Consider the following 22764-nt stretch of genomic DNA (forward strand, 5'->3'; position numbering starts at 1 on the left):
TGTGCATATCAGTAGTTTGTTCTTTAATTATTGTATGAACATACATGATTTGTTTATTCTCATGTTGATGCATATTTGAATTATCTCCAGAGGTATTATGAATGAGGCTGTTATGAACATTCTTTTTTTTTTTTTAAAGATTTTTATTTATTTATTGAGAGAGAGAGAGAAAATGGTAGAGAGAGAGCATGAGATGGAGGAAGGTCAGAGGGAGAAGCAGACTCCCCGCCGAGCAGGGAGCCTGATGCGGGACTCGATCCCGGGACCCCAGGATCATGACCTGAGCCGAAGGCAGTCGCTTAACCAACTGAGCCACCCAGGCACCCTGAACATTCTTGGACAATACTGTGGATATGTTTTCATTTTGCTTGGGTACACACTTCAGGATGGAATTTAGGTTGTTTTTTTTTTTTTAAGATTTTATTCATTTATTTGAGAGAGAGAGAGTGAGAGAGAGAGAGCACATGAGAGGGGGGAGGGTCAGAGGGAGAAGCAAACTCCCACTGAGCAGGGAGCTCAACGTGGGGCTCAATCCCAGGACTCTAGGATCATGACCTGAGCCGAAGGCAGCCACTTAACCGACTGAGCCACCCACGTACCCCAAGGAATTTAGGTTCTTAAGAATATTTTCCCAAAGGGCATCTGGGTGGTTCAGTTGATTAAGCATCAGACTCTTGATTTCGGCTCAGGTCATGATCTCAGGGTCTTGGGATCGAGCCCTGAGTCAGGTTCCACACTCAGTGTGGAGTCTGCTTCTCTCCCTCTCTCTCTGCCCCGCCTTGCTCTTTCTCTCAAATAAACAAATAAATCTTAAAAAAAAAAAGGAATATTTTCCCAAAGAGGTTGTATCACTTTATACTCCCACAGGCCATATATGAACATTCCAGTTGGACTATATACTTGCCAACATTTCGTGTGGTCACATTCTTTTATTTCTAGTGGGCATAGATAATTTTAGTGGGCATAGGTATTTCATTGTGACTGAATGCTGATAAATTGTGTTGACCCCTTTTTCTAGTGCTTATTGGCCATTTATGTATCATTTATGAAGTGTCCAAGTCATTTGTCCCCCACTCCCTTTAAATTGGGTTGTCTTTTTATTTTGATTTAAAGATGTTCTTGTCTATTACCAGTGTTTTTTGATGAGCAGATATTTTATATTTTGATGAAGTTCAACATACCATTTCTTCCACTTTTTTTTTTTTAAGAGTTTATTTATTTGACAGAGACATAGCGAGAGAGGGAACTGGTAGAGGGAGAAGCAGACTCCCCGGTAAGCAGGAAGCCCGATGTGGGACTCCATCCTGGGACTCTGGGATCATGACCTGAGCTGAAGGCAGATGCTTAATGACTGAGCCACACAGGCACCCTCATTTCTCCTTTTATGGTTAGTGTGTCCTGTTCAAGAAACCTTTCTTTTCTCCAACCAAAGTGATGCAGATGTCCATCTGTTTGCTTCTAGTCACTTTATGGTTCTGGGTTTAACATTTAGGTCTTTGATCTATCTCAAATTAATTTTGTGTATGGTGGAAGTAGACACCGAGTTTCAATCTTTTTTCCATAGAAATAGCTAAATTGTTCCAAGTAACATTTGCTAAAACTTTCCTTTCTCATTGAATTGCACTGGTTCTGTCAAAAATTAATTGACTATTTATTTCAGGGCTCTGTATTCTGTCCCATTGATATATCTGTCTGTCCTTACATCAGTGGCACATTATCTTGATTACTGTAGAGAGTGGTAAGATCCGGTAATGTCCTCCAATTTTGCTTTTCGTTTAAATAATATTTTGTCTCTTCTAGATCCTTTGCATTTCCACATAAATTTTCAAATCAACTAGTAATTTCTTCAAGGAAGGCTGCTGGAAGTTTTGAAAGGGGTTGCATTAATTTTATGGATCTATTTAGAAAGAATGGACATTCTAAGAATATCAAACCTACCAATGAACATGGCACCTCTCCACTTGTTTAGGTCTCCCTTAATTTATCCTAACAATAGTCAGTTTTCAAAATAGGGATCATGCACACCTTTAGGCAGATTTAAGCCTAAGAATTTGATGATTCTGACGTCATGGTAAATGGTATTGTTCACTTAATTTGCCAATTGTTTGTTGGGAGAATACAGAAATTCAATAGAATTTTGTATATTAACCTTACATCCTGTGAAGTTGATAAACTCACTAGTATTCTAAAAATATTCCATAGAGTTCTCTTCAAATGCAAACATGTTATTTGCAAATCAAAGTTTTATATCCATAAGCAGAGGACACCTGCTGTCAGTCAAGGCAGAGAGGCCAGTTTGGAGATTTGTCTTACATCCTTGTCCTCTCTGTTTTGTTTACTTAGCTACTTAGCTTTTTAAGATCTAAATTCTTCAATTTGTAATTGCTTTAAAAACATTTTACTTCACCTTTTCTTGTATTTATTCTTTTTATTACAGTGTCATACTGATTAGGACCTTTAATACAATGCTGAATACAAGTGGTGAGAACTGGCATCCTTACCTCATTCCCAACCTTAAGGGGAAGTGTTCCAAAGTTCACCATTAAATATGATGTTAGCTGTATGTTTTTCCTACATTCTTTTTATCAAGCTGAGGAAATGCATGCTATTTTTAGTGTGCTGAAAACTTTTATTATGAGCATGCTGAATTTTTGTTGGTAAACTTTAACAGAAAAGTTGTGAAGATCGCACAGATTGTTGCCATAAATCCCACACCAGGTTTCCCCTATTGTTATCTTACATTATTATGGTACACTTGTCACAATTAATGAACCAATGCTGACACATTATAAAGTATTAATCTGATAACTTTATTCAGATTTAGTTTTTACTTAATGTCCTTTTTTCTGTTCTAGGATCCCATCTAGGACACCATGTTACATTTAGTTGTCATATTCCCATAGGTTCCTCTGGCTGTGACAGTTTATCAAACTTTCCTTGCTTCTGATACATTGGAAGTTTTGAGGAATACTAGTTAGGGATTTTGTAGAATGTCCCTCAAATGAGACTGATCTGATATTTTTCTCATAATTATGGGTTAATGGGTTTTGGGGAGGAAGATCACAGAAGCAAAGCACCATTTTCACCAAATCATATCAAGTATAATACTACAAACATAAATTTTCACTGATGAAGTTAACTTGATCACCTAGCTGAGGTAGTAGGTCAGATTTCTCCGTTGTAAAGTTACTCTTTTTTCCCCTTTCCATACTGTGTTCTTTGGAATGAAGTCATTATGCACAGTCCACATGCAAGGACTGGAGAGTTATAATGCACCTCCTTAAGGGTGGAGAATCTACATACATTATTTGGAATTCTACTATATAGGAGATTTGTTTATTCTCCCCATTTATTAAATCATTTATTTATATCATGTTTTTCTGGATATTTACTTTATATGCTGGGTTATAATCCAACATGATGTTATGTATTTGGTTGCTTAAATTGTTCAGTGCTATTAGGAGCTTTTTCAGCCGGCTCCTGTATCCTTTTTGACTCACTCCCATCATTGTGGGCTTTTTAAAAATTGAGATGTAGGGGCCCCGGGTGACTCAGTCAGTTGGGCTTCCAACTCTTGGTTTCGGTTCAGGTTGTGATCTCACAGGTCGTGAGATAAAGCCCCACATTGGGCTCCATGTTCAGCGGGGAGTCAGCTTGAAGATTCTCTCCCTCTGCCCCTCCCATTTGTGCATGTGCTCTAAAATACATAAAATTTGAGGTGTAATTGACATATAACATTTTATTAGTTTTAGGTGTACATACAATGAATTATGTATATATTGTGAAATGATTACCAAATCAGTGTAATTAATATCCATCACCACACATAATTACAAAATTTCTTCCAGTGATGAGAACTTTAAAGATTTATTCTCTTAGCAACTTTCAAATATACAATAATGTCAACTATAGTTACCATGCTGCACATTATTTTCCCACAACTTACTTATAACTGGAAGTTTGTACCTTTTGACCACCTTCATCCATTTCACCCACTCCCAACTCCTTGCCTTTGACATCCACCAATTTATCCTGAGTTCATTTTTTTTTTTTTTAGATTCCACATATAAGTGAAAACACACAGTATTTGTCTTTCTCCAACTTCTTTCATTTAGCATAGTGTCCTCAAAGTCTATCGATGTTGTTGCACATGGCAGTATTTCCTTCTTTGTGGCTGAATAATATCCCTGTGTATGTGTAACATTTTTTTTTAAAGATTTTATTTATTTGACAGAGAGAGACACACAGCGAGAGAGGGAACACAAGCAGGGGGAGTGGGAGAGGGAGAAGCAGGCTTCCCGCTGAGCAGGGAGCCTGATGTGGGACTCGATCCCAGGATTCTGGGATCACGACCCAAGCCAAAGGCAGACACTTAATGACTGAGCCACCCAGGCGACCCTGTAACATTTTCTTTATCCAGTCATCTGTGGATGGACATCTAGGTTGTTTCTATGTCTTGGCTACTACAATAATACTGCAGTAACCATGGAAGTGCAGTTATCTTTTCAAGATAATGACTTTGTTTCCTTTGGTTAAATACCCAGAAATGGAATTGCTGGATCATATGGTAGTTTTTAATGTTTTGAGGAAACTCTTTACTGTTTTCCATAGGGGCTTCACCAATTTACATTTCCAACAACAGTGCACAGTCCACACTCATAGGGTTATTTCCCCAACACTTGTTATTTCTTGTCTTGATAACAGCCATACTAACAGGTGTGACAGGATATCTCATTATAGTTTTGATTTGCATTACCCTGATGATTAATGATGTTGAGTACCTTTCCATGCACTTATTGGCCAATTATATATCTTCTTTGGAAAAAAATGTCTATTCAGTTCCTCTGTCCATTTTTTAAAAATTTTTATTTGAGAGAGAGAGAGTGAGAGAAAGAGAGCACATGAGAGGGGGAAGGGTCAGAGGGAGAAGCAGACTCCCTGCTGAGCAGAGAGCCCGATGCGGGACTCAATCCTGGGACTCCAGGATCATGACCTGAGCCGAAGGCAGTCGCTTAACCAACTGAGCCACCCAGGTGCCCCCTCTGTCCATTTTTTAAGTTGAATTTTTTCCTATTGAGTTGTGAGTTCTTTGCATAATTTGGATATTAAACCCTTACAAATATATAATTTGCAAATGTTTTCTCCCATTCTGTAGATTGCATTTTCATTTTGTTGGTTTCCTTTGCTGTGCAGCGTTTTTGATACATCCCACTTATTTAATTTTGCATTTGTTGCCTTTGCTTTTGTGTCAAATCCAAAAAATCGCCAAGACTAATGCCAAGAAGTGTATCTCCTATGTTTTCTTCTAGTTTTATGGTTTCAAGTCTTATGTCAAGTCTTTCATCCATTTTGAGTTGATTTTGCGTAGAGTATAATTTCATGATTCAGCTTCATTCTTTTGCATTTGGCTGTCCAGTTTCCCCAGCATCATTAAAGAAACCATCCTTTCCCCATTGTATATTCTTGGCTCCTTTGTCATAAATTGTACATAGAGTGTGGGATTATTTCTGGGCTCCATTCCAGTCATCTATGTATCTATTTTAATACCAATACCATAATGTTTTGATGGCTGTAGCTTTGTAATAGTTTGAAATCAGGAAGTGTGAAGCCTCAAACTTTGTTCTTCTTTCTTAAGATTGCTTTGGCTCTTCAGTCTCTTGTGATTCAATACACATTTTAGGATTCTTTGTTCTATTTCTTTGAGAGATGCCATTAGAATTTTTTAAAGGGATTGCATTGAATTTGTAGATTACCTTGGGTAGTATGGACATTTAAACAATATTAATTCTTCTAATAAATGAGCACAGAATATCTTTCATTTGTGTCTTCAATTCTTTCATCACTGTTTTATACTTTACAATATACAGGTCTTTCACCTCCTTGGTTAATTTATTCCTAGGTATTTTCTTTCTCATGCAATTGCAAATGGGATTGTTTTCTTAATTTCTTTCAGTTCATTATTCACATATACAAACACAATTGATTTTTGTATATTGATTTTGTATCCTGCAACTTTACTAATTTCATTTATTCTAACAGATTTTTGGTGGAGTCTTTAGGGTTTACTATACATGTCATTTGCAAATAGGGACAGTTTTACTTCCTCCTTCCCAATTTGATGACTTTTATTTCTTTTTTTTGCTTACTGATTTTAACCTAGGACTTCCAATACTATGTTGAATAAAAGTGGTGAGTGTGGGCACCTTTGTCTTGTTTCTGATCTTAGAGAAAAAACTTTCAGCTTTTCACTGTTCGGTACGTTTTTTGTTTTTTGTTTTTTTTTAAAGATTTTATTTATTTGACAGGGAGAGAGACAGTGAGAGAGGGAACACAAGCAGGGGGGAGTGGGAGAGGGAGAAGCAGGCTTCCCGCGGAGCAGGGAGCCCGATGCGGGGCTCGATCCCAGGACTCTGGGATCATGACCTGAGCTGAAGGCAGACGCTTAACAACTGAGCCACCCAGGTGCCCCCTGTTCAGTACAATGTTACCTGTGGGTTTGTCATATATGGCTTTTATTAAGTTGAGGTACATTCCCTATATGCCCACTTTGTTCAGAATTTTTATCATGAATGAATATTGACTTTCATCAAACGCTTTTCCTGAATCTACTGAGGTGATCATATGATTTTTATTCTTCATTTTGTTAGTGTGGTGTATCACATTGATTTGTAGATGGTGAACCATCCTTTCAATCTGGAATAAATCCCATTTGATCACCGGGTATGATCTTTTTAATGTATTGCTGAATTTGATTTGCTAATATTGTATTGAGGATTTTTGCATCCATATTCATTAGGGATATTTGCCTATAATTTTCTTTTTTTGTAGTATCCTTGTCTGGTTTTGGTATCAGGGTAACACTGGCCTTGTAAAATAAGCTTGGAAGTATTCCCTCCTCTTCTATGTTTTGGAAGAGTTTGAGAAGGTGTTAGTTCTTTAAATGTTTGGCAACAATTTTTTTTTTTTATTGTGTCATCTGAGGATTCATGGGTTTCTTCAGCACTGAGAAATTCTCAAATGTTAACATTCTTCTTACCTCCTCTCCTCATTCACTCTATGGATTCTCTGGAATTCTGATTACAAATAAGTTGGCACTTCTCATTCAATGATACTGCCTCATGGCCTCTCATAGTTTCTATCTCTATACATCTAAATTATCTTCTCTTTAACTTCCTCTAATTGTTAAATTACTCATTCTCCCTCCCTGCCCAGGTCTATCAAATCAGTTAACTGCTTTAAGGTCTGTCATTTTTCAAACCTGTCTAGTGTGTGGGGGAGAGAGGGAAAGGGAGAAGCAGACTCCCCACTGAGCAGAGAGCCCAACACGAGGCTCAATCCCAGGATCCTGAGATCATGATGTGAGCCGAAGGCAGACGCTCAACCGACTGAACCACCCAGGCACCCCACAGTCTAGTGTTTTTAATAGTATTTGCTTTCCCTTTGTTTTTTTAAAATCTATTTCAATTATCATTTTAACAACAATTACAGTATAATCTCCAAGCAGTAGTTCTATTTCCTGACAGGAGTAAGCATAGCCTGGAAGTGTTGGGAAATGAATGGATAACAAAGATGTAGAAAAAGCGAGTGGATTTTTGCTCCCCTCAGGCCCAAGAGGGAGTGCCACTAACATTATATGCAGAGAGGTTAAGAGCAAAAATTATTATATTTGGGGGCGCCTGGGTGGCTCAGTTGTTAAGCCTTGATTAAATTTATTCCTAGGTATTTTCTTTTTCATGCAATTGCAAATGGGATTGTTTTCTTAATTTCTTTCAGTTCATTATTCACGTATACAAACACAATTGATTTTTGTTTGTTTAAATAAACAAAATCTTTAAAAAAAATTCTTATACTTGGAATACCAAGGAAGTAAATTCAGTCTCTTACTCAGTCAGACCAAGCTATACTCAAGAAATTCCTGGTCCTGATGTGGATCCCCAGAATCTTTCCTTGTTATAAGGGAAGCTGTGAGTCTCCTTTGTCAAAACTTTGAGGGAGAATGAATATGGCATATGCATGAAGGAGAGAACATGGCTAATTTCTGTCTCCACTCCAGAAAGAGACTGCAATCCCTGGTGCTGAAGGAAGGAGTGGCTGTTATCCAGACTTGCTCAACATATTTGGACTGTAGAGGGGCTTTTTCAAATAAGTCAGTTTGGGAGATAGAAGTCAAGACTATTCTCTCATGAACCTAAAAATGTATATATTTTTTACAGTATGCACTGTCAAGGTTTCTGAAGAGACTGAGATTTTACCCTATGTGATGGCTATTGAGCTAGCCTATTACTGTTCTATGGAAGCTGGCCGAAGACACGAGATTTCTGGTTGAAAACAAAGGACTTTACTCATGGCACACCAAGAAACTTGAGCTTCTTGTTTGTGTCAGTTCTCCATGCCCCCAAAGTCCCAGAGGCATGAAGCAGGTGGCTCTAGACAGATGCCTACCCACAAGGTGGTGGGTTATGTTACAGGTGAGCAACACTGACCCTAAGGAGCATGCTACTTTCTAACAGCCTATGAGCAAGCCTCTTTGTCTAGAATGAGACATTTCCTTATGCCTCAAACTTACTTGCTGCAAGCACAACCCTGAGAATGTCCTGATAAAAGGTAGTTAGAGATTTGTCGTTTTCGTATACACAGTGTAAGTTTGCTAGCACCGCCGTAACAAAAATATCACTGACTGGGTGGCTTAAACAACGGAAATTAATTTTCTCACAGTTTTGAAAACTAGAAGTCCAAGATCAAAGTGTCAGAGTTGATTCGTTCTGATGACTCTCTCTCTGGCTTGCCGATGGCTGCCTTCTTGCTGTGTGTTCACATGGTCATGTCTCTGTGTGTCCAAATCTCTTGTTATATAAACATCAGAGAGATTGGGTTAGAGCTCACCCTAAGGGTCCTTATTTTAACTTAATCACCCCTTTATTTTTTTTTTTTTAAGACTAGAGAGAGAGAGAGGCAAAGGAAGAGGGAGAAGCAGGCAGCAGGGAGCCTGATGTGGGGCTCAATCCCAGGACCCTGGGATCATGACCTGAGCTGAAGGCAGACACTTAACCAGTTGAGCTACCCAGGCACCCCTTAAACTCCTGTTTAAAGGCCTTATCTCCAAATACAGTCACATTCTAAGGTAGTGAGGGTTAGGGCTTTGTGATTTTTTTAAAATTTTTTGGCAGAGGGGGAGCACAATTCAGCCCAAAACACTCAGCAATAATATGCAGAGTTGTTCAGGGTCCAAGACAGATTCTCACCCAACATGCACATACATGGGAACAGTGCAATGAATTTTCCTAAGCTAAACAATCTTTTGTAACCAGCACCCAGATTAAGAGTAACATCATTACCAGCACCTTTAAGGTTCCCTTTCATGATTTCCTCCAGTCACTACCTTTGAAGGAAACCTCTGTCCTAATTTATTAGAGCATAAATTAGTTTCCCAATATGTACTTTTAGAAAACATAATTGAAATTATATATTACATAGTCCTGGTATCTGGTTTCTTTTTCTCAACACTCTTCTTTGGGGGATTCATATACATTGCTGACTGTAGTTTTAGATGATTCATTGTCATTGCTGTATATTATTCTATTGTGTAAATATACCAGAATTTATCCATTCTACGGTTGATGGGCATTCAGGTACTTTCCAACTTTAGACTCTAATGTAAGGGGCTACTATGAATATTCTAGTATATCACCTTTGATAAATATATGTATGCTTTCATGGACTTCTGCAACTCATGTCTGCCTGCCTCAAAGATCTGCACAAAAAAGGAACCTTAAGGAATGATCAGCTATCATGATTCTGAAACCTATATATCAGGTGAATTACTGATTTTACTTTTGCAAATCTGCTATACTTGTATTTTTCAAGGACTGTTGTTATGGATGGAATGTTTGTGTCCCCAGCCCCAAATTCGTATGTTGAAGCCCTTACTGCAATGTGATGGTATTTGGAGACAGGGCCTTTGAGAGGTAATTAGAATTAGATAGGGGTCATGAAGGTGGGGTCCTCATAATGAGACTAGTGCCCTCATAAGAGATACCAGAGAGCATGCTCTCTCTACCATGTGAGAACATAGCAAGAGGGTGGCCTTCTGCAACCTAAGGAGGAAGTACTTACCCTGAAACCAAACTGACTGGCACTGTGATCATGGACTTCTAGCCTCCAAAACTCAGAAAATGAATTTCTGTTGTTTCAAGCCAGTCCACGGTATTTTGTTAGAGTAGCCTAAGCAGACTAACACAATTAGAAACATTTATTTTCTTTCATTAGACTTCCTATGTAGCCTTGCTCCACAAAGTAACTAGCGGCTCCAACCAGACAGGTAGTGTATTTCCCTATCACATAAAAGTCTGGAGAAACTATATGAATATGACAAATATGTGATGGCCATATGCAGGCAATAGCATATGGGAAGAAAGGAAGAAGAAAAGGAGTAAAGGATCTGAACAAATGCTTTCAAGAAAGTTACCCAGAAACTGCTAGAAAATTCCAGTGTCAGCCTGTTGATTATAATTTGTTCTGTGGCTACACCCAGCAGCAATAAATGAAGTCCCTCATCTGAATGGTCATTACACCAAATAACAACTGGAATATTACCTCAAAGGAGGAATATAATGAATTCCACACAGGTTATAAGTAAGACTGTTTACTATGGGAGCCAAAGATATAGTTTTAAGTTTGGTTAAATGGAACTAAGCACAGTGGGACTCAGTGATTTCCTGGAGACTATTACTGGTGGAAAGACTTACTGAATTCAACCAAGATCCTGGAACTGAGGACATAAAGGTTCACTTCCAGAGCATTTGAAAAAAACCCAGTCATCTTCTTCCATTTCCCTCCCCAGTTTCACCTCTCATCACACAACAGCCAAACTTTGGTGTCTAATGCTGTTCTCTAGTTTATATAAGGAGAGAGGCTGATTCCCTGTTTCAGGGCAAAATTGAAAGTAAACAGGCAAAAGGACAGGTCTAAACATACATTTTCAAAAAATGTAATGCTTTCAAGGAAGTCATGGACAGTGCTAAAGAAAAAGGAGTCAATGTAATGGAACTGCTTCAGGTGAAGTTCCATTTTAGTACAAAATGACAATATTTTATTATTTTATTTTATAAGATTTTATTTATTTGAAAGAGAGAGAGAGAACGAGTGGGACGGAGCAGAGGAAGAGGGAGAGGCGGACTCCCTGCCAAGCAGGGAGCCCCATGCAGAGCTTGAACCCAGAACCCTGGGATTATGACCTAAGGCGAAGGCAGATGCTTAACCAACTGAGCCACCCAAGCACCTCAACAATATTTTAATAATCAGGCATAAAATGATAACATTAAAATGAGAGGGTTAGAAAAAAGTTAATATAAAAATGTACAAAATAGTTATGATATAAACATGTATAGTAAGTTACATGTATTGTACTGTTCACATCAATAAGTTAGAGTGTTAATACAAACAGGTATACTTTTTTGTTCTCATCAGTTGTCTATTAATTAATTAGTTAATATCTGAGGAGTGAATGCCCCAGACTGCAAGTTTAATTTGGTTTTGTTTAGCCAAGAGACTTAATTTTTTTTAAATATTTATTTATTTATTTGAGAGAGAGAGGGAGCATGTGAGCAAGTGGGGGGAATAGCAGAGGGAGAGAGAGAATCTTGAGCAGACTCTCCACTGAGTGCAGAGCCCAAGATGGGGCTCAATCCCACAACCCTGAGATCATGACCTGAGCTGAAACCAAGAGTTGGATGCTTAACTGACTGAGCCACCCTGTGGCACCCCTTGATTAATTTTTTAAAGTAGACTCTATGACCCAAATGGGTCTTGAACTCATGACCGTGAGATCAAGAGTTGCATGCTCTACTGACTGAGCCAGCCAGGTGCCCTATCATCAGTTGTCTGTTAAGAAAGTGAAGATAACCATTTCTAATTTTGTTAATCTGTGTAAATAGGGAGGGAAACAGGAATTCCAAGCAGGCATGAAAGCAATAAGAATTGTACTAAGAAAAGGAAAAATGGATCAACACTGATGATCATTCAGAATAACCACACAGAAGGAGGTCCAAAAGGTCATCAGTATGAGGCATGTCACAAACAGTAACTAAATAGATATAGGATTCAATAGCATTCCAAAAAGAAAAAAAAAATTGCCAAACATCCTTAAGAGACTATACAACAACAGGCTAAATCATTCATCTCTCAGGAGTTGAAATATTTATCAATTATTTTTAAAAGAACAATTACTTTTAATAAGAAGCAAAACAGGGGGGCCTGGGTGTCTCAGTCGTTAAGTGTCTGCTTTGGCTCAGGTCATGATCCCGGAGTCCTGGGATCGAGTCCCGCATCGGGCTCCCTGCTCTGTGGGGAGTCTGCTTCTCCCTCTGCCTGCTGCTCCCCCTGCTTGTGTTCCTTCTCTTGCACTGTCTCTCTCTCTGTCAAATAAATAAATAAAAACTTTAAAAAAAAAATAAGAAGCAAAACATTTTAAAAAGCAAACTGGCACATTTAATATACTATAATAATGGGGAAAAATCACACAAAATTTTAGTTAACAAGAACTGATTATGCTGGGGCGCCTAGGTGGCTCAGCTGTTAAGTGTCTGCCTTCAGCTCAGGTCATGATCCCAGGGTCCTGGGATCGAGACCCGCATCGGGCTCCCTGCTCAGCGGGAAGCCTGCTTCTCCCTCTCCCACTCCCCTTGTTTGTGTTCCCTCTCTCACTGTCTCTCTCTTGGTCAAATAAAATTATTTATTTAATTTTATTTAATATCTTAAAAAAAAGAAAGAACTGATTATGCCTTAAATATCCTACAAGTTAATCAGCCAATCTTTATAATTAAAAGAGACCCAAACTTTAAGCTGGTATAAGTTCAAATTGGAATGTTACAATGTTATTACGTTAAGTGTTATCCCCATGGCAATCACAGAGAAAATAGCTTTAGAATACAAACAAAAATAAGTGACAAGGAAATTAAAACACTTCATTGCAAAATAGTAACTAAACACAAAAGAAGACAATAATGCAGAAAATGAGGGACGAACTATAAGGCAAATAGAAAACAAATAGCAAAGTGACATAAATAAGTCCTTTATTAGTTATTACTTTAAATATAAATGGAGTAAACTCTACAATCAAAGACAGTTTGGCAGAATGGATAAAAAAATTATTGAACAAGAGACTTACTTTAGACTCACCAGAGACACAAACAAGTTGAAAGTGAAAGGCTGGAAAAAAATACTCCATGCAAACAGTAACCAAATGAAAGCAGGGATGCTAGAAATAAACTAGTCACAAAAATACAAATGGTGTATGATTCTATTTACCAAGAACTGTTCAAATCTTAGAGACAGAAAGTAGAATGATGGCTGCCATGGGTTAGGAGGAGGTGGGAATAAGGAGTTATTGTTTAATGGTTATAGAATTTCAGTTTTGCAAGATGATGAGTTCTAGAGATAGACGGTGGTGATGACTGTACAACAATATGAATGTACTTAATACCACTGAACTGTACACTTAAAAATTTATGTTAAGACAGTAAATTTTACTGCCTTAACATAAATTTTATATTATGTGTACTTTACCATGGTTTGAAAATGTGTTATCAGATGAAAAAAGAAAAAAGACCTAAAGGAGTTCAGGATCACATTGACTCTGACCAGTCCCGATAATCTGACCAAGAAACAACTAGGTGATCATTCAGATCCTTCTACCTTGTTTGTCAGGTAAGAATGCTCAAACTATAAACTATAAAACCTTTCCCTGGGGCGCCTGGTGGCTCAGTCGTTAAGTGTCTGCCTTCGGCTCAGGTCATGATCCCAGGGTCCTGGGATCGAGCCCCACATCGGGCTCCTTGCTCCGTGGGGAGCCTGCTTCTCCCTCTCCCACTCCCCCTGCTTGTGTTCCCTCTCTCGCTGTGTCTCTGTCAAATAAAATCTTAAACAAACAAACAAACAAACAAAACTTTTCACAATGGGAAAAAACACCAAGGAAGAAAAACTGGGAAGGTATTAGAATATAAATAAAAATACGTAAGAATAGAGAAAAAATAATCAAATCTATGGCAATATGTTTGAAAACAAATTACTGTAAATTCACTAAGATTTATGAATATTTCAATCTTTTGTGAATGTTGTCTCAACATTTACAGATTTGGGGTGATTTTTAAAAACATTAATGATTTTCAGCAGATGTTAAGGGAACTTACATTTGCAACTGATCACTATATAATTAAAGACACTTCATTTGTTAAATCTTTAAGATTTGGTTTATTAGCAATATAAATAGAGCAATTATTTAGAGAAATGCTGAATGTTTAATGAAATGCTGATAGATTAAAAGAGTAGAAACTGGCTTTAAGCAAAGGCAAAGCTATTTCAATGAAAGAAAATAATCCATATAAATATTAAGAAAAGGAATTTTCATTTTGACTTTCAGATAACTGATTATTTAGAAAAGTAAATAGTCTAATAAAATTATGAATAGAAATAAGAATATTTGGTAGGACCAAAAACTTACTATATCAAAATTTAAAATATTTGTATGAGGGGTACTGAACACAGTAAAAAACATAATAAATCAACATAAGTCTGGGAAAAAAGCAAAGAATTTGGATACTGAGTACTTTTTAAGGCATCAGGAGAAAAAAAATAAATAAATGGGTAGAAGAACTAGAAAAATCACAATAAGTAGCATGGCTGGCCAATAAAAATATGTGGAAAATATTCAACTCACTAGTAATTAGAAAAACTAAAAACTGGGGTACCTGGGTTGCTCAGTTGGTAAGCGTCAGACTCTGGATATCAGCTCAGGTCATGACTTCAGGGTCCTGTGATTGAGCCTGGCCTCAGGCTCTGCACTCAGTGGGGGATTCTGCTTAAGATCCTCTCCCTCTACTTCTGCTCCTCTCACCCCCCATGTTCTCTCTCCCTCTTTAAAATAAATAATCTTAAAAAGAACCCTAAAAACTAAACCACATACTAGAAGGAGAAACATAAGGCATACTTCACCTTTGACTGAGTTGTCAGATGTCAGACGTCAAAAATAAAGAAGTTAGCAATACATACCAAGGCTGAAAATGTATGCAACCTATGCCTTGGTAAAACTAGTAACACCAGTATATAGGAGCAAAGCTATTCACTTTTTTTTTCCTACGATGAAAAATTGTCAACAATTGTATCATGGTCAAAAGGCAAGATTTAAATTCATTGAGGTATATGTACATAAAGATTGGGCTAAAAGATATTTCAGTTTGTAGAAAAATAGAGCTGTACATTCAGAAAAACAAAGATAATTGTGGTTCATAATGTGAGCTGTCTGCCATCCAATCATCACTAATAACATGAAATAATGACTGATAATTCCAACCCTAGAGTCACTCTCTTTGGATTTGGCAACATTTCCTGGAAATGTTCATAGGCATCAGGAATGGGGATTCCCTGGTCACATAGGCATCAGGAATGGGGATTCCCTGGTAACATTTAAGATTATTTATTTGAGAGAGAGAGAGAGAGGGCACACTCGAGCGCAAGTGTGGGGGAGGGATAGAGGGAGAGAGAGAGCCAGCCAGATGCAGGGCTTGGTCTCAGGACCCAAGAGTCAGAAAATTAACCGACTGCACCACCCAGGCACCCCACTGGTAACATTTTAAAATGTTCTTTACCACAGATCTCTAATCATGTTTGGTTGATAATAAGCTTTTCATTGTTCAAAGGTAGAGATTTAGTATTCAGTATTTCATTAACTTATTTAAGCAGAGTAACTTTTTAAAAAGTACTATTAAGTACTAATGGTGTGCCTGGGGGCATAATTTTCAAAACGTTGGGTAGAGATATGTCTCTATATTCAACATGCATATATAGTAACCTGGAAAAGTACCATGCTGCCCTATTGCAATGACATATTTTACTATAGAACTCAAATTATTGTCTTGTGTTATATTTAATTCTCAAACCTAAACTTGTATGGGACAATGGTGTTAATTGTCAGATGATGAATGACTGAATAGGATACTGGATTCCCCATCTGCAATAAATGGACACAGAAGTGTTCATTATAAGGGACAATCACAGTGACATCATAGATGGTTAGTTGACACTGGGTGTGATTTTCCACAATCATCTTATTTGGAAGGTACTGATTCTTTTATAGAATTGAACACTAATTGTGGAAAAACAGAGTATTTCATCAAAACCAGTATGATTTGACGCTGGCACTTTCTTGACAATGCCAGAAAATACAGAGGAAGTTATTTTAAATGACTAACTTAAGACATTTATCTGGCTGGAAGGAAATGAAAGTAGTTATCAATTGTAAATAGCATCCTGATTTAGAAAATGGTAAAATGTGGCAGTGGGGGCAAGTTTCCATTTAGTATTGAAGAAATCAATTATCTATAATTCAACTCATTCCTAAAGTTAAATAAAGATTAGAAAAACTAATGAACCTAGATCACAGGTCAGCCAGTTTCTTAAAAGACCAGTAGTTAAGAGCAAATAGTAAATATTTTCAGCTTATGGGGCATACGGTCTATGTTACAACTAGACAATTCTACTATTGAAATGAGAGAGCACCTTTAGATAATATGTAAATGAACAAGTATGGCTGTTTGAATAAAGCTTTACTTAGAAAAATAGGTGGTTGGCCCACAACCTGTCATTTGTTGCTTTTTTCTAATCTTGAAAATACCAGATCAATTGTTTTGTCATTCATCAAGATCTATAATGAAACCACAAGTTAACTCTTAGATATTCTAAATTAATGCTTTTTAGTTTCATATTTCTTTTGGTAGATCCTTTATTTCAATTGGTATGTAATGTATTTAGATTTTCTATGCTTAATTTCACATGGAAAACTCATTTTGCTTGATTTTTAGGACCTATTCTATTAGAGATGTTATAATTATGTAATGCATGTAAAAATGAGCTAGAAAGACTCTGTTAGGAATAATTCCTTAACTCTTATCTGAGTATGTGCCATAGTGCTGTTTTTATTTATTTTTATTTTCAGATTATTTATTTGACAGAGACAGTGTGTGCGCACACAAGTAGGCAGAGTGGCAGAGGGAGTGGGAGAAGCAGGCTCCCTGCTGAGCAGACAGCCAGATGTGGGGCTCGATCCCAGGATCATGACCTGAGCTGAAGGCAGATGCTTAACTGACTGAGCCACCCAGGCACCCCCATAGTGCTGCTTTTAAAAGAAAAAGGGGGCACCTGGGTGGCTCAGTTGGTTAAGCGACTGCCTTCGGCTCAGGTCATGATCCTGGAGTCCCGGGATCGGGTCCCGCATCGGGCTCCCTGCTCGGCAGGGAGTCTGCTTCTCCCTCTGACCCTCTCCCCTCTCATGCTGTCTCTCTATCTCATTCTCTCTCTCAAATAAATAAATAAAATCTTAAAAAAAAAAAAAGAAAGAAAAAGGTTATTTTCTTTTCATTTTCAAAATTTAAATTAGGGGTGCCTGGGCAGTTCAGTTGTTAAGTGTCTGCCTTCAGCTCAGGTCATGATCCCAGGGTCCTGGGATCGAGCCCCGCATCAGGCTCCCTGCTCAGCGGGAGGCCTGGTTCTTCCTCTCTCCCTGTTTGTGTTCCCTCTCTCGCTCTCTCTCTGTCAAATAAATAAAATCTTTAAATAAATTAATTAATTAAAAAGGGTCTGATATCAACTTAGGTTGATTTTGATAAATTACATTTTTCCTAGGAACATAATACATTCTCTCTAGATTTCTCAATATGCTGGAATAAACTGAAGTATTTTCTTATAATTTAAAATTCTTCTTCCATATTTATGATTATATCCCCTTTCTTACTAATGATACTATAATATAATCATTCTTATTTTTACCTTCAGCAGATTTACCAAAGCCTATTTGATGTTAATATACTTCTAACAGGGATGACTGGGTGGCTCAGTCAGTTAAGCATCTGCCTTCAGCTCGGGTCATGGTCCCAGGGCTCTGGGATCGAGCCCCGTATCAGGCTCCCTGCTCAGTGGGGAGCCTGCTTCTTCCTCTGCCTGCTACTCCCCCTGCTTGTGCTCTCTGTCAAATAAATAAATAATATCTAAAAAAAAAAAAACAAAAACATTTCAAAAAAAAGATACTTCTAACAGAAGAAAATTTAAAGTTAAAAAACATTGTTTCAAGATTTCCGTTTCATTTCTAAATCACTAAACTCTACTTCTAGATGTATTCATTGCTTTTCCCAGAAAAAAACCAAAGCTGTTAGAATATGATTTTGATTAATAATCAATAAGCTCTAGAATTTTAGTTTTATTAACTGCTTTTTTATATTGGCTTAGAATTTATGTCATTTTTAATTTCTAGCTTTGTAGAATTCTTATTATTTTATCAATGCCACTAAGTAGCAAACAATTGATACAATCTGGAGATAAAGCTGAGAACAGAAAGTTCTAGTCTTCATTTTTAGTTTTCTCCATGTATTGAAGAGTATTAAATTTCCAATGAGTATAACACTGATAACATACCAAAGTTCTGGTGAATAAGCATTTCATTATCATTCCTTTCAGAATAGGACCTGATTCAATTTTCTATTTAATTCAGAACTTGTACATGAGATGATCAATTTGTAAAAGGAGGTGATAAAATATTACCATACAAATTAATAACTATAAAATGGATCTCTACAATGGAGCGATCTAGCAGTCACCACTATAACCCGTGTTAACATCCAGCATCATTAACAGTGGGGAAAACTCAACATTGTATGCTTTTTAATGTTCACAACACTGACTCAATGAAACCTCTTATTTTAACTTTGAATTTACTAGAACTATTACAGATAGAAGAAAGGATAAATGACCCACAAGGAAATAATTTAAAAAACCCAGAAGGTGGGGCCATTCAGTAAGACAACTTTCTTGTACTCTACAAAAATCCCAAGTATTGAAAAAATGGGGATATTACTCTAAAACAGGAACTGGCAAATTTTTTTGTAAAGAACCAGAGGAGATTATGTTAAGTTAAGTAAGTCAAGCAGAGAAAGACAATTATCATATGGTTTCACTCATATGTGGAACATAAGCAATAGCACAGAGGACCACCGGGGAAGGGAGGGAAAGCCAAAGGGGGAGAACCAGAGAAGGCCTTTGAGAAGGAGATGAACCATGAGAGACTGTGGACCCCGGGAAACAATCTGAGGGATTCAGAGGGGAGGAGGGTGGGGGGAGGGGGTAATAGGGTGATGGGTATTGAGGAGGGCATGTGCTCTTATGAGCACTGGGTGTTATACTTAACTAATGAATCACTGAACACTATATCAAAAACTAATTATGTACTATACAGTGGTTAACTGAACATTAAAAAAAAAAAAAAAGAACCAGACAGTAAATATTTTAGGCTTTGTGGGCCATACAGCATCCATTGCAACTATTCAGCTCTGCCAGAGAAGTATGAAAGCATCCACAGTATGTAAACAAATGTGTCAGTCCTCCAATAAAACTCATGTTTTAAATCCTCATGACTTTCATATTCTACTAGATTTTGCCCAGAAAAAAATTACTTAAAATTCAAAAAGGCATAAGTAATTACATAAGTAATAAAGCTTTTCTAAGTTCATTACACTCATATTGACTTGATCTCTTAATAGTTCACTAATAACAATACAGATAATGATATTAAAAATAGTATCTAAAAAATAGTATCTAATACTTACTGAACAGAGACTATGTTTAAGGTGGCTTTCCAAGTTTTCTATATTCCCAAAACAGCACTATAATGCAAGTACTATCATCACCATTTACAAATGACTCCCACAGGGATATAGTATCTTGCCCAATGTCATACAGGCTGTAAAGAATCAAATGGCAATCACTATGGTTCTTGCATATTCGTTAGGTCAACAGGGGTTTTCTGTGGTATGAATTTCCTCAAATTTAACAATAACTAGGGCTGGAGAGCTTTTATAAATAAAGCATAAAAAACAAGGGCATTTCCACATTCTCTGAATTTTTCTCCATTATTAATATTCTGACAATCCATAAACAGAGAAATGCTAATAAAGGCTTCTCTATATTATATAAAAATACATTATAAATTTCTTAATATGAACATTTGAATAATGAAAAAATTCCAAACATTATTTACATTTTGAGGAGTTATCACCAGTATAAATTATTTAATGCCTTTTAAGAACTGAATCATATCTAAAATCATTCCCACATTCCTTTCATTCACACAGTTTCTCAGTGTTATAAAGTTGATGTACTATACATTCTCTACTGCATATATATGCCTTTCCACAGTCCTTATATTCATAAGGCTTCTCTCCAGTATGAATTCTCTGATGTACTTTAAGACTTGAACTAAGCCTGAAAGACTTCCCACATGTGTTACATTCAAAAGGCTTCTCACCACTGTGAATACTCTGGTGTCGAGTAAGTCGTCCATACACACTAAAAGCCTTCCCACATTCCTTACATTCATAGGGCTTCTCACCAGTATGAAATCTATGATGTACAATTAGTTGATGGCTGCTACTAAAAGCCTTCCCACACTCTTTACATTCATGGGGTTTCTCACCAGTATGAATTCTATGATGCACTCTAAGGCTTTCAATATGACTAAAGGCCTTCCAACATTCCTTACATTCATATGGTTTCTCACCTGTATGAACTCTCTCATGCCTAACAAGGTTTGAGGTGCGACTAAAGGCCTTCCCACATTCTTTACATTCATAGGGTTTCTCACCAGTATGAATTCTGTGATGCATTCTTAGGCTTCCACCATGGATAAAGGCCTTCCCACATTCTTTACACTTATAGGGTTTCTCACCAGTATGAATTCTCTCATGTTGAATAAGTGCTGAAGCATGACTAAAGGCCTTCCCACATTCATTACATCCGTAGGGTTTTATGCCAATATGCAATCTCTGATGTGGAATGAGCTGATAACCACGACTAAATGTCATCCCACATTCCTTACATTCATAGGGCTTCTCCCCAGTATGAATTCTCTCATGTTGAACAAGATTTGAGGCACGACTAAAGGCCTTCCCACATTCCTTACATTTGTAGGGTTTCTCCCCAGTATGAATTCTATGATGTACTCTAAGATCTATACCACGGCTAAAGGTCATCCCACACTCATGGCATTCATAGGGCTTTTCACCTGTATGAATTCTGTCATGTTGCACAAGATGAGAGGCTTGACTAAAAGCCTTCCCACATTCCTTACATTCATAGGGTTTCTCACCAGTATGAATTCTATGATGTAGTCTAAGTCTTCCACCCTGACTAAAGGCCTTCCCACATTCATTACATACATAGGATTTCTCACCAGTATGAACTCTCCCATGTTGAGTAAGATGTGAGGCACGACTAAAGGCCTTCCCACATTCTTCACATTCATAGGGTTTCTCACCAGTATGAATTCTCTGATGAACTCTAAGGTCTATCCTACAACTAAATGTCATTCCACATTCCTCACATTTATAAGGTTTTTCACCAGTATGAATTCTCTGATGTTGCAGAAGGTTGGATGCACGATTAAAGGATTTTCCACATTGCTCACATTCATAGGGTTTCTCACCAGTATGAATTCTCTGATGTACTGTAAGGTCTGTATGTCGACTAAAGGCCTTCCCACATTTGTCACATTCATAAGGTTTCTCTCTATTATAAATTTTCTGATGTAGGGTAAAAGACGAATGTTTTTTATAAATGTGTACTTTGTCACAGCTGATTATTTCATATCTTGACTCCAAATCTAAAAGAAAGGAGAAAAACATTTTGTTTTCCTGGACAAAATTAGTGACTGTTTTATAGTAAAATTTCTTTAAAAATTAAAAAACATTAAAAAAATCGAAAATATGACCCATTAGAGACTAATATTTTAGAGAACTCTAAAATCAGCTGTACAGTTTGCCATAGTTACTGATAGTGTCTCCATAACTCATTACATGTTACTATAATTTAATGTATTCTCTCCAGTATCAGTTTCCATATAAAATATAAATATATTAAAAACTATTTTTTATACTGGATCTTTTAATCTGCAATTAAAATTTCCCCCTAAAATATAAATATTGTGGTCATTCCCTCCAATGCATAGCCATGTGTGCATTTCTTTGTTCTCATTTTTAAATAAAATAATGAGAGTTCTTGTTTATTTATCTTCACTGAGCTTTTTCTTATTAAGTACACATTCTACAAATGTTCCATCTGTTTTATTCCTTCATATCTTTTCTCAGGTCCTCTCTCACTTTCCGTTTTAACCAAGAATGACCATTCTATTAACTCCTAGAATTCTGTCAATGAATTTTCAGACAGGAACTAGGTATACACCCTAATGAAAATCATGGGGAATTCTGAGGATTTGGGTACTTTGAGGAAAAGTGAAATTGAACTATACAGTAAAGGAATCTGGAAAAAGAGTTTCAGGAAATATGTGAAAAAGAATGAACAGATGTAGCCTGCAGAATAACAACCAATATGACAGAATATCTTGATTAAATTTATATGTGCTGAACAAGTGGGAAGACACTTGGGGGCAAGAAATACTACCTTGTGAGTAGAGTATGGTATGTGCTAGACTCTGAGATAATACAAACACTTTCTCTCCAGAAACAAGTAACAATAGGAATTAGTTACAATATCAGAAAACCAAAATACATTTGATAGGAAATGGATATCCTCTCCAGAATAAATACTGGGTAAGTATGGAAATAAAAAACTGAAAGGGTACAACAGAGAAAATAAGTACATACCTGAATTTGGGGCATTCAATTTGAGCATTCAGAGAATTCAAAGACTTTAGTAATTATTGCCATTAAA

The 22764-nt window shown here is 37.0% G+C and overlaps 1 protein-coding gene across 1 annotated transcript in view; it reads right to left on the reverse strand.

The window, feature by feature from the left end:
- Positions 1-2842: 2842 nt before the first annotated feature.
- The window catches only part of LOC112810767 (uncharacterized), a 76753-nt gene continuing 56831 nt past the window's right edge, over positions 2843-22764 (reverse strand). The window contains exons 7-8 of the mRNA XM_073885225.1: positions 19647-21519; positions 2843-8843 (exon numbers count right to left, since the gene is read on the reverse strand). Coding sequence (XP_073741326.1) covers positions 20160-21519 — 1360 coding nt within the window. The 3' untranslated portion in view covers positions 2843-8843; positions 19647-20159. The remainder of the gene's footprint in view (positions 8844-19646; positions 21520-22764) is intronic.

The sequence above is a fragment of the Callorhinus ursinus genome, unplaced genomic scaffold (assembly GCF_003265705.2).
Source record: "Callorhinus ursinus isolate GAN/ISIS: 27379988/994484 unplaced genomic scaffold, GSC_fseal_2.0 scaffold61, whole genome shotgun sequence".
Classification (NCBI taxonomy): Eukaryota; Metazoa; Chordata; class Mammalia; order Carnivora; family Otariidae; genus Callorhinus; species Callorhinus ursinus.